The 14,527-nt window shown below is 35.1% G+C and overlaps 1 protein-coding gene across 1 annotated transcript; it reads left to right on the forward strand.

Moving 5' to 3' along the window:
* Positions 11,486 to 12,407, forward strand: LOC109345893. Its single transcript, XM_019585151.1, has 2 exons — positions 11,486 to 11,733; positions 11,988 to 12,407. The coding sequence occupies exons 1-2, from the start codon at positions 11,641 to 11,643 to the stop codon at positions 12,234 to 12,236; spliced, it is 342 nt and encodes a 113-aa protein (XP_019440696.1). The 5' UTR covers positions 11,486 to 11,640; the 3' UTR covers positions 12,237 to 12,407.

Consider the following 14,527-nt stretch of genomic DNA (forward strand, 5'->3'; position numbering starts at 1 on the left):
TTTTCCTTAGGTCATCCACATTTTATTTTATTTTTAAGACTCAACTTTAAACTATGTCAAGAGGACTTGTTTATCATTCCGTTTTCTCTTAGGCTATGTTTGAGAATTATGAGACAAAGTGAATGAGAGATCAAAGATCTAGGAAGAGGAGGAAGGAAAGGAGAAAAGAAGATAATCCTCTCCCTGATTTAGGAGTATGAAATTTAGATAGAGAATGATAAACTAATGATAATGTTAAAATAATTTTTATTTTCCGTTTAAAAATGTAATTAACAATGAGACATGAACAGTAATATATAATTATATAATTTCACTAAAATTATTTAGTAATTTTTACACTTTGTCTTCCTAGAAAAATCTTAAATTGAGGGAACTATAAAATAGACACATGAATAGTTTTAGAGGGTTTTAGAAACTCTCGAAAACTTTTCCCCCTCCTTCATCCAACTCTCAAATAAGAGAAAAGTTTTCAAAAGTATTCATTTACCTTTCATTCTTCTCTAAAATCACACTCCCAAATAGAGTCTTATGCAACCTCATACTTTCAAAGATTATTTTGAACATTTTTTATTACATGAAAGTTGGCAAAAGCAAGCATAAAAGTAAAAAATGAAAGAAAAAAAGATACTCTCATATTCCCACCATTATGATACCTCTCGAAAAAATTAAACTACCATTCTTTTAGTTTTATTACCCGTTTGTTTAGACATTACACTCACCTCCCAGTAGTGAGGTAAGTGTAGTTAAACTCACATCCCTTTACTCACTTCTCATAGAGGGTACTAAGTAGAATATATGTTTATAAATTAGGAGTAATATGTGTATTGGCAAAAAATGGAAAGGGTAATGTATCTAATTTCTCATGTTGTGGATATAATTTAGTTTTTTTGTTGTAAAATTTTAAATATAAATGTTATTCATGCCATATAAATAATTTTTTGGTACTATTAAGAGCATTTTTTACCTTTTTGTGTAAGGAACTAATTTCTTTTGGGGTTCGTAGCTGCCACTCCCAATAAGTTTCGTTCCCAGGAATCGAACCTCAACCTTGGGGATCCAGTGAAATCTTATACCACTAAACTAATATTTTTATGTTTTCACTCTTTACTTCACTTTCTTGGCTAGATTAGGCCATGATGGGCGAAATCATTTTTAAGTAAAGGATTCGAATATATTATTAATGACATCAAAATAAATAATCAAAATTAAAACGATAAAGTTTATAATTTTAGAAAGATAGGTTATTAAATAATTGAATTGAATGATATTAAGTAGATCGATTGAAATAATAAGTTCATTTGAAAGTTAAGAAATCATTAATAATAGGTGCAGTGGATTACTATAGCTGTTTTTTGGTTAATGAGATATTAAGAAAACTACCAATTTAATCGATTATACAGAACCTTAATTGATTAATGACAACACGACTTAATCGATTAATCACAAGTTTAATCGATTAACCTGATTCTTGTTCTTCTTGAAAATATTGTTTCTTGCATAGAAAGTTAACCTCAATTTCAATCATGTTCATATGCAATGCTTAACGAATTTATGCCTAAGTAATATCGCAGATTAAAAGCATGCAATAAACTTAATAACTCACTTTCAAGACTATTGTACTAGTGAAGACACCACTATGGTTCTGGCCCCAACCACTCCTAACTTACTTCCAAGATTCTTGTACTAGTGAATGCACCACCTAAGTGCAGCTAGGATTTACAATTCAATTCTCTAACAAACGATGATACTAACACACCAACAGAACTCAAGAAAACCGTCTCAAATTTACAAGTTGTAATTACACCTAAAATGTGCTAATCTAACAATTCAGAATACCACTAAAACCTCACTAGAAATCTCACAAAAGACTTAAAGAATTATATGCAATTTTTCTAGGTTTTTCAAGAATGGTTTTGACAATTGATGCACCCTTGATAATTTCAAATGAAACAACCCTTATCTCTCCTTCATGTGTCAAAGAAAACTAATGACTTTTTACACAGCAAAAACTTCATTCAAAATGAATTTGAAAGTTAAAATTCTGAAATTTTCAAGACTTGTGTTCTATGAGAAAATGGGAATAAATCAGGCTTTATATAAAACTATTTTCTACGTGTCTTAATAGATTAACGATGTCACGAAATTAATACCTTTAGCTGTTGTAACTTTGTTAATCGATTAATCTTATATACTTAATTGATTAACGGAGTCTTGTTCTCGTTTAATTGATTATCACATGATGTCATCAATTAACTGTGTTGAAAAATAGTTTCTTAATATATGATGAACCTTATACCTGATATGTATATGTATGATACATGATTTTCAAAAGTTGTAAAATTTTGATGCACTAAAATCATATGTAGATGCATGATCATGTTTGTATGTATGCAAGCCTCTTTTTTGAAGTTGTTCAATTTTAATTTTGTGAGACTTCTATTCAAGGTTCACCTAGCCTAGACTCTATCTAATCAAACATCTTAAGACTTCTAGAAAAGTAAAACTTATCCTAAGTCTTCTTTGATGAACTTCGAGTCTTGGCTTTGTTGTTTGTTAAGTTGTCATTTTCTTCAAGCTTGCCTTTTATCCTTATCTTCATCAAAACTATGTAATGTTGCACACATGCAATTTCAATCTCCCCTTTTTGATGATGACAAACCCTTGTTTGTATATATGTGTTTGAATAGCTTGATGGCAGACAACTTGTTTTGCAATTGTTATTAGTTGATGTGCTGCTCCCCTTAATTTAATATCCCACTCAATCCATGCGTGAGGTTTGATTATAAGGAAGCTACGAAAGCTAAATAAATGTATATACAATCTTCAAAACTCAAACAACACAAACTTTCTCCCCATTTTGACATGATAAAAAAGTAATGATAAAATATGAAGTGTATAGCCAAAAGTATGGAAAGAATAGAAAATTTATTGTGTTAATCGATTAAGCAGTCATTTAATCGATTAATGGGTTAACAAATTGGCTAGTAATTTGAATATAGGTCTGTACTTAATCGATTATTTCAACAATTAATCGATTAAGAAGACTGATAATCAGGTAATTTGTCAAATTTTGTGTATTTCATTTGTAGAGACTTATAGGTTATACCATCCACATGCATATTATCAAATAAATTCCAGAATAATCAAATACAAAATAGCAATAACCATAATGTAGTACATAACAATGTTCAACAGATAGTACCACAAGATAGTAACAATGTTCAACAAATACACAAAGCAACAAAATATAAGTCAAGGTTACAAACTAAATGATAATAAGTCATTAGAAATCATAGCAACACACACATCTAACTACTAACCTAACTAGGACATTCTAAGAAGCCCTAAGCTACACTAAGCATCAGGAGGTGTGGTGGTTGAGAGAATCCAAGAAAAGAAGAGAACACAATCTTTCGAACTTCAAACTGAGTCCTATTATCCAGCTCCTATATGTGAAGCTACAGAAGAACTACGACACTCAGATGAACCCCTAGGAGTTTAGGTGCAGCTGGGAAGGCGCCACATAGAGATGAGATAGAACGCATATCTACCATTCGTTTAGAGGAAGACACAACCAAACCTTCTACAAGTATGTCTCAAAAATTAAGAGCAACTAGTAGTCACAATCAAAACCTAGGTTAGAGCATGCTCGACCATCACTGGTAGAGGGTAGAACAATGTATTTCTCCATGCCAATTGTCTACTTCATCAAAGTGACCTTCAGGCGTATCCTACTCAAGAAAATATGGGTTATTCCTCGGACTTCATGATCAACCCAACAATAGGGATTCCCATCTTCATCATCTTTGGGGGAAATAAATTAGCCCACTATTCAAATTTTCAAACAATCTTGACCTGCAACCATTAGAGTCATTATAATCTAAAGACATCAAGGCATTTCTAGTCAAGTTCCACTCAGAATACATGCCATTCAAACAAGTGAGAGAATCAAACACCTCACGTTCTAGGTCCCGATTCTGGATCGATACTAGCGAGACTTATTAGGAACTCCTTAGAAAAGTTCATGACCAACCACACAACACCATGCATTTTCCATGGAGAAAGAACAACATAAGCAATTGGAAATTGTAGAGCTAGAACTTTGGGAGCATAAAAATATCAAAGTAAAAAAGTGAGAGCATGAAGAACGAGTGAGCCTTTCTATATACAGGGGCAATAGAGAGAGAAGATGGGCCTTGGACGTTCCATTTGTACCCAAGGTTGGCCCAAATGCATCTTAACCATTGATTACCATCATTAATTTCAAAGTGTGATAGCAAACACAAAAATGAGGTGTCATGTTTTAATTGGTGGACAAAGAGACACTCCTTTGTAAAGTTTGAACAAATATCAAGGCATTTCTCGACCAACCATGTGCCAAACACTTCAACAACAATAATGGTTGTCACCTATGTGGTGTGCACTAGTTGAACTCACAAAAGGAAAAACGACACCACTCAATCAAGTCAAATTGTCTGAATTTTGAAATATTTTGCACCAAAAATGCTTACGAAGAACCCAAAACTTATGAAATTCCAAAATACCACAACCCATAAAACCAAGTCATATCAACATCCTCCTCAGTCTCACAACGATCGCCGGAATGAAAGACTTGAGTCTAATGCCACACCCATCTACGATCATGCCATTAGGTTAGGGGCAACTATTTCATCCTAATGCTAGGACTGACCATCACCCGTCGACCAGTAGAAACCAAGCCTATAACTAGGCAAAGAAGTTTTGGTCCATATGATTGTCAATCATGCTCAAAAGGTCGACGTAGTTAGGCAAAAGGACGATATTGGTAGGACATAGCGGAGTCAGCACCTACAACGCAAAAAAAAACTTCCTACATCACAAAGGTAGACCAAATTTGCACTTATAATGACTTAAGCATCAAGGTCCCTTTTCAGGTACCCACCCAAGCAGTTAAAGATCGACACTTGCACGAATTCAACAATGAGATCGAGTTTTGACCAACCTCTTCCACACTAGGGAACAAACTGAATATTTTAAATTATAGTTCTAGAATGCAAGATGAGATTCTTGGATAGGTTTATGGCGCTTGTATTGTCGCATTTAATCGGTATCTTTTCGAAAGAGAGACTAAAATCCATAAGTTGCTGCTTCATCCAAAGGATTTGAGCGCAACACACACCAGCGATAATGTGCTCCGCTTCAGTGGTGGATAAAGCAACATAAACTTGCTTTTTGCTATGTCATGACACTAAGGAGCTGCCTAATAGGTGGCAAGTTCCACTAGTGCTTTTCCGATCTAGTTTACACCCAACAAAATCAGAATCAGAATATCCTACCAAGGATTGTGAGGCATCCCTAGGATACCATAATCTCATATTAAGGATTCCCTTTAAATATCTCATGATACGTTTAATAGAAGTAACGTGTGATTCCTTAGGCATACATTGATATCTCGCACACATGCCAACACTAAACATAATATCAAGACGTCTTGTAGTTAATATAATAGAGAGCCTATCATACCAGGATATTTAGTTACCTTTACTGCTTTCTCTTTTTCATCATTATCTAAGTAGCATGAGGATGCCATAGGAGTGGATGCTTCTTTGCATTTTTCCATCTCAAATTTGCGTAGCAATTCTTTGTAGTATTTTGATTCGTGAACAAATATGCCACTATTCATTTGCTTGAATTGTAATCCCAGGAAGAAGGCAAGTGCTCTCATCATTGACATTTCAAATTGTGAACACTCATATTTGTCCGGCCTAGAAAAGGCCCAAAACATTTTTCAAAATAATTTTCACAAAAAATAAATACTTAGATTTCTGAAAATAAATTAAATAAATAATGGGCTTATAGAAACCCATGTCTTTTTTTCTAAAATTGCAAAATTAATAAAGTGTTTTTTATTATTTATTTTGGTTTTTCAAAATTATAATATTAGATGAATAAGTAAAACTATTTATTTATTTATTTTGAATTTATGAAAATAAATAAATAAAAACCCATGAAATATTCCTAATATTCTCATTTGAATTTCAAATAAAAAACAATAAAATAAATATAAAAAAAACTTAGTCAAATAACCAGAAAATCAAGTGGGATCATGTCCCTTAAAATTTGCAAAAAAAAATTGATAAAATAAAAGTGGTTACCATAATTTTAGAGATTTAGGTTATTTTTATTTAATATAAATATGTGTTAGGGTTATTAGGAAGGGGGTTGGAGGAATAAAGGGGTCTTCTTCTCAAAACATACAAAAAATAAACTCCATACAACACTGTTTAGAGAGGGGTTTGCCAAAATTACACTGCTTCATCCAGTATTGTCGGTCCTAGAATAACACGGTGAGCTTGCATTTCCCACCTTTGGATGCGCAGACTGCTTGGTTGACCACACAAAGGACGCCTCAGATCGAGCCACGCAGGCGAGCTTACCACGCTTCACATGAACGCGTCACATAGGAACACGACACACTCATTCACGAGGTATAATCCTGTGCAATCAGGTGTAAATCAGACACTGTGCACCTTCTCATCCATCCAGTCACATCGCCTAGTACACGCGGGTGCACGAGACTCACGTAGTCGTGGTCTCACCTGATCAGCGTCTCTACAGCTTCTGTTCCAGTGGGTGCGGGTGCATCAAAAGTGCGGTGCACCTCCAGGCTTGTCCAACAGAAGACTGCCACGTGGCGAAGTCTTCTGCGCACAATTTCCCAGCCAATAGAAGGTCGACACGTGTATTTGGACATTAAGCTCATCCACACTAAATCTTTACTCTCTCAGGTACTTAATTCTATTATTATTTTTATCCAAGTGCAATTTATTTATGTTTTAACATAAGCCTCTTAATAATAAAAAATATTATTGACAAAATTATTTATTATTATTATTGAGCCTTGCAATAGAGGCATAGGTTTTATCGTAATCGATACCTTCCTCTTGGTTGTATCCCTTGGCCACAAGGTGTTCTTTGTTTCGTATTATTAAGCCAGATTCATCAAGTTTATTTCTAAAGACCCATTTAGTGCCAATTATCGAATGGTATTTTTGTTTGGGGACCAAGTCCCACACATTATTACGCTCAAATTGGTTTAGCTCTTCTTGCATAGCTATACCCCGACGCACATCCTCTATGGCCTCAACTATGGTCTTAGGCTCTATTTGTGACACGAAAGCAACGAAATTACAAAAATTACGCAAAGAACTACGGGTTACCACCCCTATAGAGATATCACCTAATACTTTATCAAGTGGATGATCTTTCTTGGTTTTCCACGTCCTCGGAAAATCATGATGGTCCTCATTGACTTCTTGATCATCCTTATCTTCTTTTTCCTTTTCCAAGTCCTGAGTGTATGCTTCTTTCAAAGCACTTGTAACATCATCAGACAAAACATTTCTCTTCTCTTTTGGAGAAGATTCGTCAAAATGAACATGAGTCGATTCTTCTACAATCATAGTGTTTTATTAAAAACTCTAAATACCTTACTATGCATCGAATACCCTAAAATATACCCTCGTCATCCTTTGAATCAAATTTTCCTAAAGCTCGTTTTCCATTGTTTAAAATAAAAAACTTGCATTCAAAGGCATGAAGATGAGATATATTAGGTTTTCGGCCTCTCGATAACTCATAAGGAGTTTTTAACAATTTTGGGCTAAGAAGTATTCGATTTATGACATACCATGTCGTATGTACAACATTGACCCAAAAGTATTTAGGCACTTTGCTTTCATTAAGCATGGTCCTGGCCAACTCCTCTAATACACGATTTTTCCTCTCAACAACTCCACTTTGTTGAGGAGTTCCAGGAGTCGAGTATTGGTGCAGGATACCATATTTATTGCAAAACTTGTCAAACATGTGGTTCTCAAACTCACCATCATGTTCACTTCGTATATATACAATTTTTAAGTTAAGTTGATTTTGGATTTGCTTGGCAATGCTTTTAAAAGATTTGAATGCATCGCTTTTAGAAAAAAGGAACATGGTTCATGTAAACCTAGATAAATCATCTACGATTACCAAGGCATAATAGCTACCTCCGAAACTCATGATTTGCGATGGTCCAAACAGGTCCATATGGAGAAGCTCAAAAGACCTTGTTGTGGAGATAACATGTTCAGACGCGAATGAGTTCTTAACTTGCTTACACTTTTGGCAAGTGTCGCAAGATTCTTTAGATTTGAAATTAAGTTTAGGTAGACCAACAACTAAATCGTGAGATGACAAGTTATCTAAGTGTTTAATATGTATATGCGCAACGCGCCTATGCCAAAGCCAGATGTCATTCTCTCTAGAGATAAAGCATTTTGAGAAAAATTTAGTGACATCCTCCAAATTAACCATGTATATGTTGTTTATACGATGACGAACAAACTTAACATTATGAGATATACTATCACGAATAATGCAACAATCAGAATCGAATGATACTTTGTTACCTTTATCACACAATTGGCTGATTCTTAATAAGTTGTGCTCCAAGCCTTCCACATAGAGCATATTCTCGATCACAACTTGAGAAGTATTACCAATAGTTCCAACTCTAAGGTGGGTCTTGAGGTTGGTATTGGGGTGGTTGGGGCTAGTGTTGTGAGGAGTCTGTCGGTTGGTGGTGGGGTGGTAATTATAGATGATGCTACTATTGGTGTTGATATGGACAGGGTGATTCAGACGGAAAGTTGGTTTTCGCAGGCTGGTGTTGCTCTAGAGATGCATCAGTCGACATCTGAAGTGGAGGCAGATGAAGTAGTGGAAAATTCAGAGAATGCGGATCTTCGTTCAACCACCCATGTGCATTTTCAATTACATTGTAAATTATGTGATGTGGAGCTTGAAAAAATAGATCATATGTTCATTTATTGCCCCTTCGCTGTTAACATCTGGAACAAGGTCTTTAATTGGATTGGGGTCAACTTGCATATTCAAGGCGATTGTTATGAGTTCTTCAATACGTTTATTCAACAGTGCAGAAATAAAAAGAGCATAGATATTTGGTGTATGATTTGGTTTGGTCTCTATGGTTAATGAGGAATGATGGTGTCTTCAATGGTAAGAATTGCAGTTTCACGTGTATTTTGGATCTTATTCAAGTACGTTCCTAGTTCTAGTTTTCTTTTTCAGTAAGGAAAATGAATTGTGTGTTTGCTAATTGGTGTGTTAACCCTTGGTTTTGTATCATTCAGTCGTCTTAACTCCTTTATTTTGGTTTGTTGTATTGGGTTAGCATCCCTTGTGCTATCTCAATATATTGGTTCTGCTTTAGCTGTTTCAAAAAAAATGTTCCAATTCCAAGTATCTTTCCTCGATTGTTGTCGCCATAAGTGACATACCCTTTTTCTTTGAGTGAGATATCTAGGAATTTCAATTTGTCACCTGTCATGTGCCTCGAATACCCGCTATCTAAGTACTTGTGATGTCCATGCATTCGTAGGCATACGTGCAAAACAAATTACTTGTCTTATTTAGTACCCAATTGATATTGGGTCCCTTTCTGTTAGTAACCATGGTATTTTGTCCATTCTTCACCCAAATATAAGTACCATCAGGCACACCATACTTTCTAACATAACATGAAGTTGTAGTATGGTCATAAGTGACGCAATAGAAACAAGTAGGCATGTGAGTGTATGACGTTTTACGATTATGGACTACAAGTTTCCTATATGGTATTTTCTTGCTAGTTTGGGGTTTATAACCTAATCCCAAGCGGTTACCAGCATTTCTAGATTCAGCAAGTAGAGTGTCAACGTTAAATCTACTGTATGTAAGCTTTGCAATTTTTTATTTTAAATTTGAATTTTTGATTTGCAATGTCTCACAAGTATTGCATACAGTAGGTTGACATAAATTATCTTTCGAGAAATTACATGAGATATCGGAGTAGATTAAGTAAAGGATTTCATTTTCTAGTTTTAATTCATCTAACTCTTTTTGTATTTTAATGATTTGTTGTTCATGCAATATGATTACCCTTTTTATATCGATGTTAATCCTAACAAGCTTTTTAAGTTCTTCATGTAATTCAACAAATGCATTATATAATTCATCATATGTAGGGGAGTCATCAGAAGAAGATGAAGTATTAGAATATACCTCATTTGCATCATCTTATCCACTAGAGCTGCAAGTTTCTTGTGTTTTCACCATAATACATAGTTTTGCATACTCCTCCTCATCTGATGTGCTCGATGTAGTTTCCTCCTCGAGAGCATGCCACATGATGTATGCTCTTTTTGATTTGAAGTCTCGAGTAGTGCTCTTTTCAGATTCAACCTTCTTGAGATAGGTTGGACATTTTAGCCTCATATATCCAACCTTCCCGCATTCATGGCAAGTGAAGCGCTCCTTTGAGTTCTTGCCCTTCTTGGTTGAGTATCATGCTTCTTTCTTCTAAAACCTCTTGAATCCCCCTCTTTTCTTTAGGAATTTGCCAAATTTTCAAACTAGGAGATTCATGGTTTCCTCATACAGGTCGGAATCAGAATCGTCATCATCTTCTTGATCTTGCAAACTGGTTGCCTTGGGAGAGATGCCTTTCTTCTTCTGGACTGAATCTTCATTCATGGTCAAACGCCCTAACTCCATCTCGCGTTCCTAGAATTTTCCAAACAGAGTCGCTAAAGGCATGGAATCTAAATCTTTTGACTCCATGATTGCAGTTACTTTCGGCTGTCATTTCCTGTCAAGGCAATGCAAAACTTTGTTAGTTAACTCTCCTTTAGCAAACGTTTTACCTAGGGCAACTAAATGGTTAACAATGTGAGTAAATTGATTTTGCATTTCACTAATTGATTCATTTGATATCATGCGAAATAGCTCATATTCATGTGTTAACGCATTAGTCTAGCGCGAAATAGCTCATATTCGTGAGTCACTTGTAAAGTGTCCCACATTTATTTAGCATTTTGGCACTGCGATACTCTAAAGAACTCATCGTAAGATAGGATCGATGTGATAATGTTTTTAACATGAAGGTTATGCTGAACCTTTCTACACTCATCATCGGTCCATAAACTTTTTTACTTTTCTTTAGGTTCATCCTCCATCAAGTGAAGTGGAACGAAAGGACCATTGACCATGGATTCCCAAATAATCCGTGTCAATCGCCTCAATGAATATTTTCATGCGCACCTTCTAGTAGGCGTACCCCTTGCCACTAAAAATCGGAGGGTGGTTGATGGATGCGCCATCACTGCCAAAAGGATTTGTGGAAACCATCATAGTATGCTCTAGGATTGAACAAATATGCAGTGAAGCTAGCACTTTCGTACTAACTTTAATACCACTTGTCAGGTATCAACTGGTCAGAATACACTTAGAAATGGTTTGAATAGGTGTTGCATATTTAAAAATGTTTTTTTATGGATCGGTCTCTATACTAGAGCATCATTATTTTTTTTCTCCTTTTGTTTTTTTGTTTACATTGTAGCATTATTTTGTTACTATACATAAATAAGGTACATAGCCTGCAGCCGACAATGTTGTCCTTTTGAGTTGCATTTAGTGGCACTATTCAACAACAGCACGTGCCTATCATTAGCTTCCTTCTGCAGACACGTCCCCACTCCCCACCCTCCCAATAGCAATATTTTTTACAACCTCGTCACTTTCAAACAAACATTTGCCTGTTGATCGAGGCAGTGAAGCACCATGACCGTTGCCAAATTCCTAACCCTTCTACATACCTCTTCACAATCCTCCTTGCTCAAGCCTACTACACCGTTTTTCTACAACACCATCAAGGTACCTTATTCACCTTTATCTTGTACTCTCTTGGTGTTTTTTTTCTTCTTATTTTCTTTAATTTTTATACCAAGAATTCTAGGACTATTTGTGAGTTCTTTTTTAAGAATGGTCCAAGTAAGAATGAATTTTGACTGTTTTGAATTTCAAGTTATCTATCCTTGGTTACAATTAAGTGTTAGTTTGGTTGGTTGATCTAGAAGTTGCAATCTCAGATTAAAAAATTGTAATTTGTGTTTGTTGATTGTTATTAGAATTATGGGGAAGCAAATAAGGGCAACGGTAGCCGTGTGATTGAAGAGAGGGCACCATCGACGGCTGAAGAGTTCCTGAGAGTTGCAGAGGAGAAGGCGAAGGAAGCGGAGCAAGGGGTGGCAAGCCAGACTGTTGATAAGACATATGATGGTGCTGAAGAAGCTGTTGGTAACTCTAATGTTAAATCTGTGAAGGACAGGTACAAAGAGCATGAACCTGAGGCTGATTACCACAAAAGGGGTGATTAAGGAACCTGCTATGCTCATGTTTATATTATCCTACCAGAATAAGGTTTGTGTTATGTATTTCTTAAAAAGATTGTTTAATTGTTAGTGCTTTAAAGAGACCAAACAATTAAAGGTTTTGTCTTTATTTAGTACAATATCATGGGAAGTATTATGAATACAATGTTTAGTCATCAATATGGAATTAAAAATTATTTGAAATTCTGAGGGTGGGGGCTGGGGGTGTTAAACTTGATGTTTTTGTTCATTGCTAGAGTTCATGAATTATTAGGATACTGTTAGATGCAAACTTGAAATCAAAATTTTAAATGTGTGAGAAGCAACAAAGGATGTGCGTGAGAGAGCATAGAAAGATGGTTTCAGGATAATATTTGTCGCTTCATGTGTCATGAATTGTGATTGGTCAGAAAAATATTTAATATTTAATAATTGTATATTTAATTAAAATACATTTTTTAATCAATTATAACTCATGATATATGAAGTGATAAATATTATGGGATAGAAAATTGGTCTATTGATGACACATGACACCACATGACACCATTATGGCAGCTATGGTAGATAAGTTTTTATTGTGAAAGAGGGTCCCCAATAAAGCTATGTTCTTCTTATCCAAATCATTGCGGTTGGGATATCATCTATTCTGAATTAGATTCAAAAGAGAGCATAGCCCCACATGACATTTACACCACGAAAGTAAAACAGTGGACCATAACACTGGTCTGACACTCATATTTGATTGAAATACACACCATATTATTCATACCTTTAGATACCATGTGGACCATAAGAGTAGAAAACCATTTTGTAAAACTAGCATAGTCTGTTAGGTCTATTCTATAGCAATTGGTTTTGGCTGCAGTTATGGAATGAATTTATTGGTCATTTAATTGATTTTTTTATAATAAAAATATGAATTAATATTTTATATTATTTAGTGAAATTCTATTGGACAAGACATAAAGATAAAATAGGGATATATAACCGTCGTTGTGATAAAAGGGTTTCCAAATTTGCTGGGAGGTACCTGACCTGGTTTTATTGCCATTAATATTGTGTATTGTGGTTGGGGGCTGGAGGAGGGAGATATCTATAATAAAAATGAAGTGATGAGATAGTAACAGATCTACAATAAAAATGAAGTGGAGAGATAATAACTCTTTTTAGGCGAAAATACGTCATATATTATTGAAATAAATCAGCTGTAGGTGGAGATTGCTATTAAATTATGACACCTTACGGGGGTCATTTTCCGCATTTTGTGTTTATCAAAGTAATTTTATAATGAATGTAAAATTAATTAAAAATGGAGTTACTTCAAGTAATACATATTTCATTATCTTTAAGTAAAATTTTGAGTTTGAATTTTTTGTACTAGAAAAATATTCCTTAACAAAGTTAGCACCACTAGGGGTGTTCAAATCCAGATCGTTCCAAAACAAAAACCGCAAACCGATACAAAATAGATCGAAACCGCAAAAATCAAATGTATTTGGATCGTATTGGATTTATTTTTTAAGGACAGATTGGTCCGGTCCGGTCTTTGGTTTCACGTCTGGGATCCAGATCGGTCTAGACCAGACCGATATTGTTAAGTGTATCTCCTAATTTTTACTAAAGTATTCGAGATAGACAGTGGCACTACATAATCCCTAATTCCTCATTCCTAAATCCCTAATTCCTCATTCCTAAATCCCTAATTCCTCATTCCTCAATTCTCTCTCCGCACCCTCCTCCACACCCTCCTTCGCGCCTCTGTCCATGCTCTCCTCCACCACTCCCCTGTCCACGCCCTCCTTCACCGCGCCTCTGTCTACACCCTAAATCCCTATTGTTGTTTACTTTTTGTTGTTGCGTTGCTATTTTTTTTGTTTTTTGATTGATTGGATCATGGAATTGTTAAAAATGATTGGATCATTAGACTATATTGATGTTTCTAATCTTACTACTAAAAGAATCAAACTTTTCTTCATTATTCTGGTTGCTGCCTTGTTGGTGTTGTAGGCTGAAATTGAAAGGATTTATATGTTAATGTCTAAAAAAAGACCGATCCAAACCGGACCGAAACTGCATATAATATTTGGACCGAATTGGATCGAACATCTTAATATAAATGGATCGGACCGGACCGCATACTAATTATGCGTTTGGATCGGATGATTTTTTGCTTAAAAACCGATCTAAATGAACCGCGAACACCCCTAAGCACCACCATGATATGGAGTGCACAACTAAAACAAGATTGTTACTAGTTTGAGATATATGTGACGAAGACCAAAATAAATTGTCAT

The sequence above is a fragment of the Lupinus angustifolius genome, chromosome LG04 (genome assembly GCF_001865875.1).
Source record: "Lupinus angustifolius cultivar Tanjil chromosome LG04, LupAngTanjil_v1.0, whole genome shotgun sequence".
In the NCBI taxonomy this organism is placed as follows: Eukaryota; Viridiplantae; Streptophyta; class Magnoliopsida; order Fabales; family Fabaceae; genus Lupinus; species Lupinus angustifolius.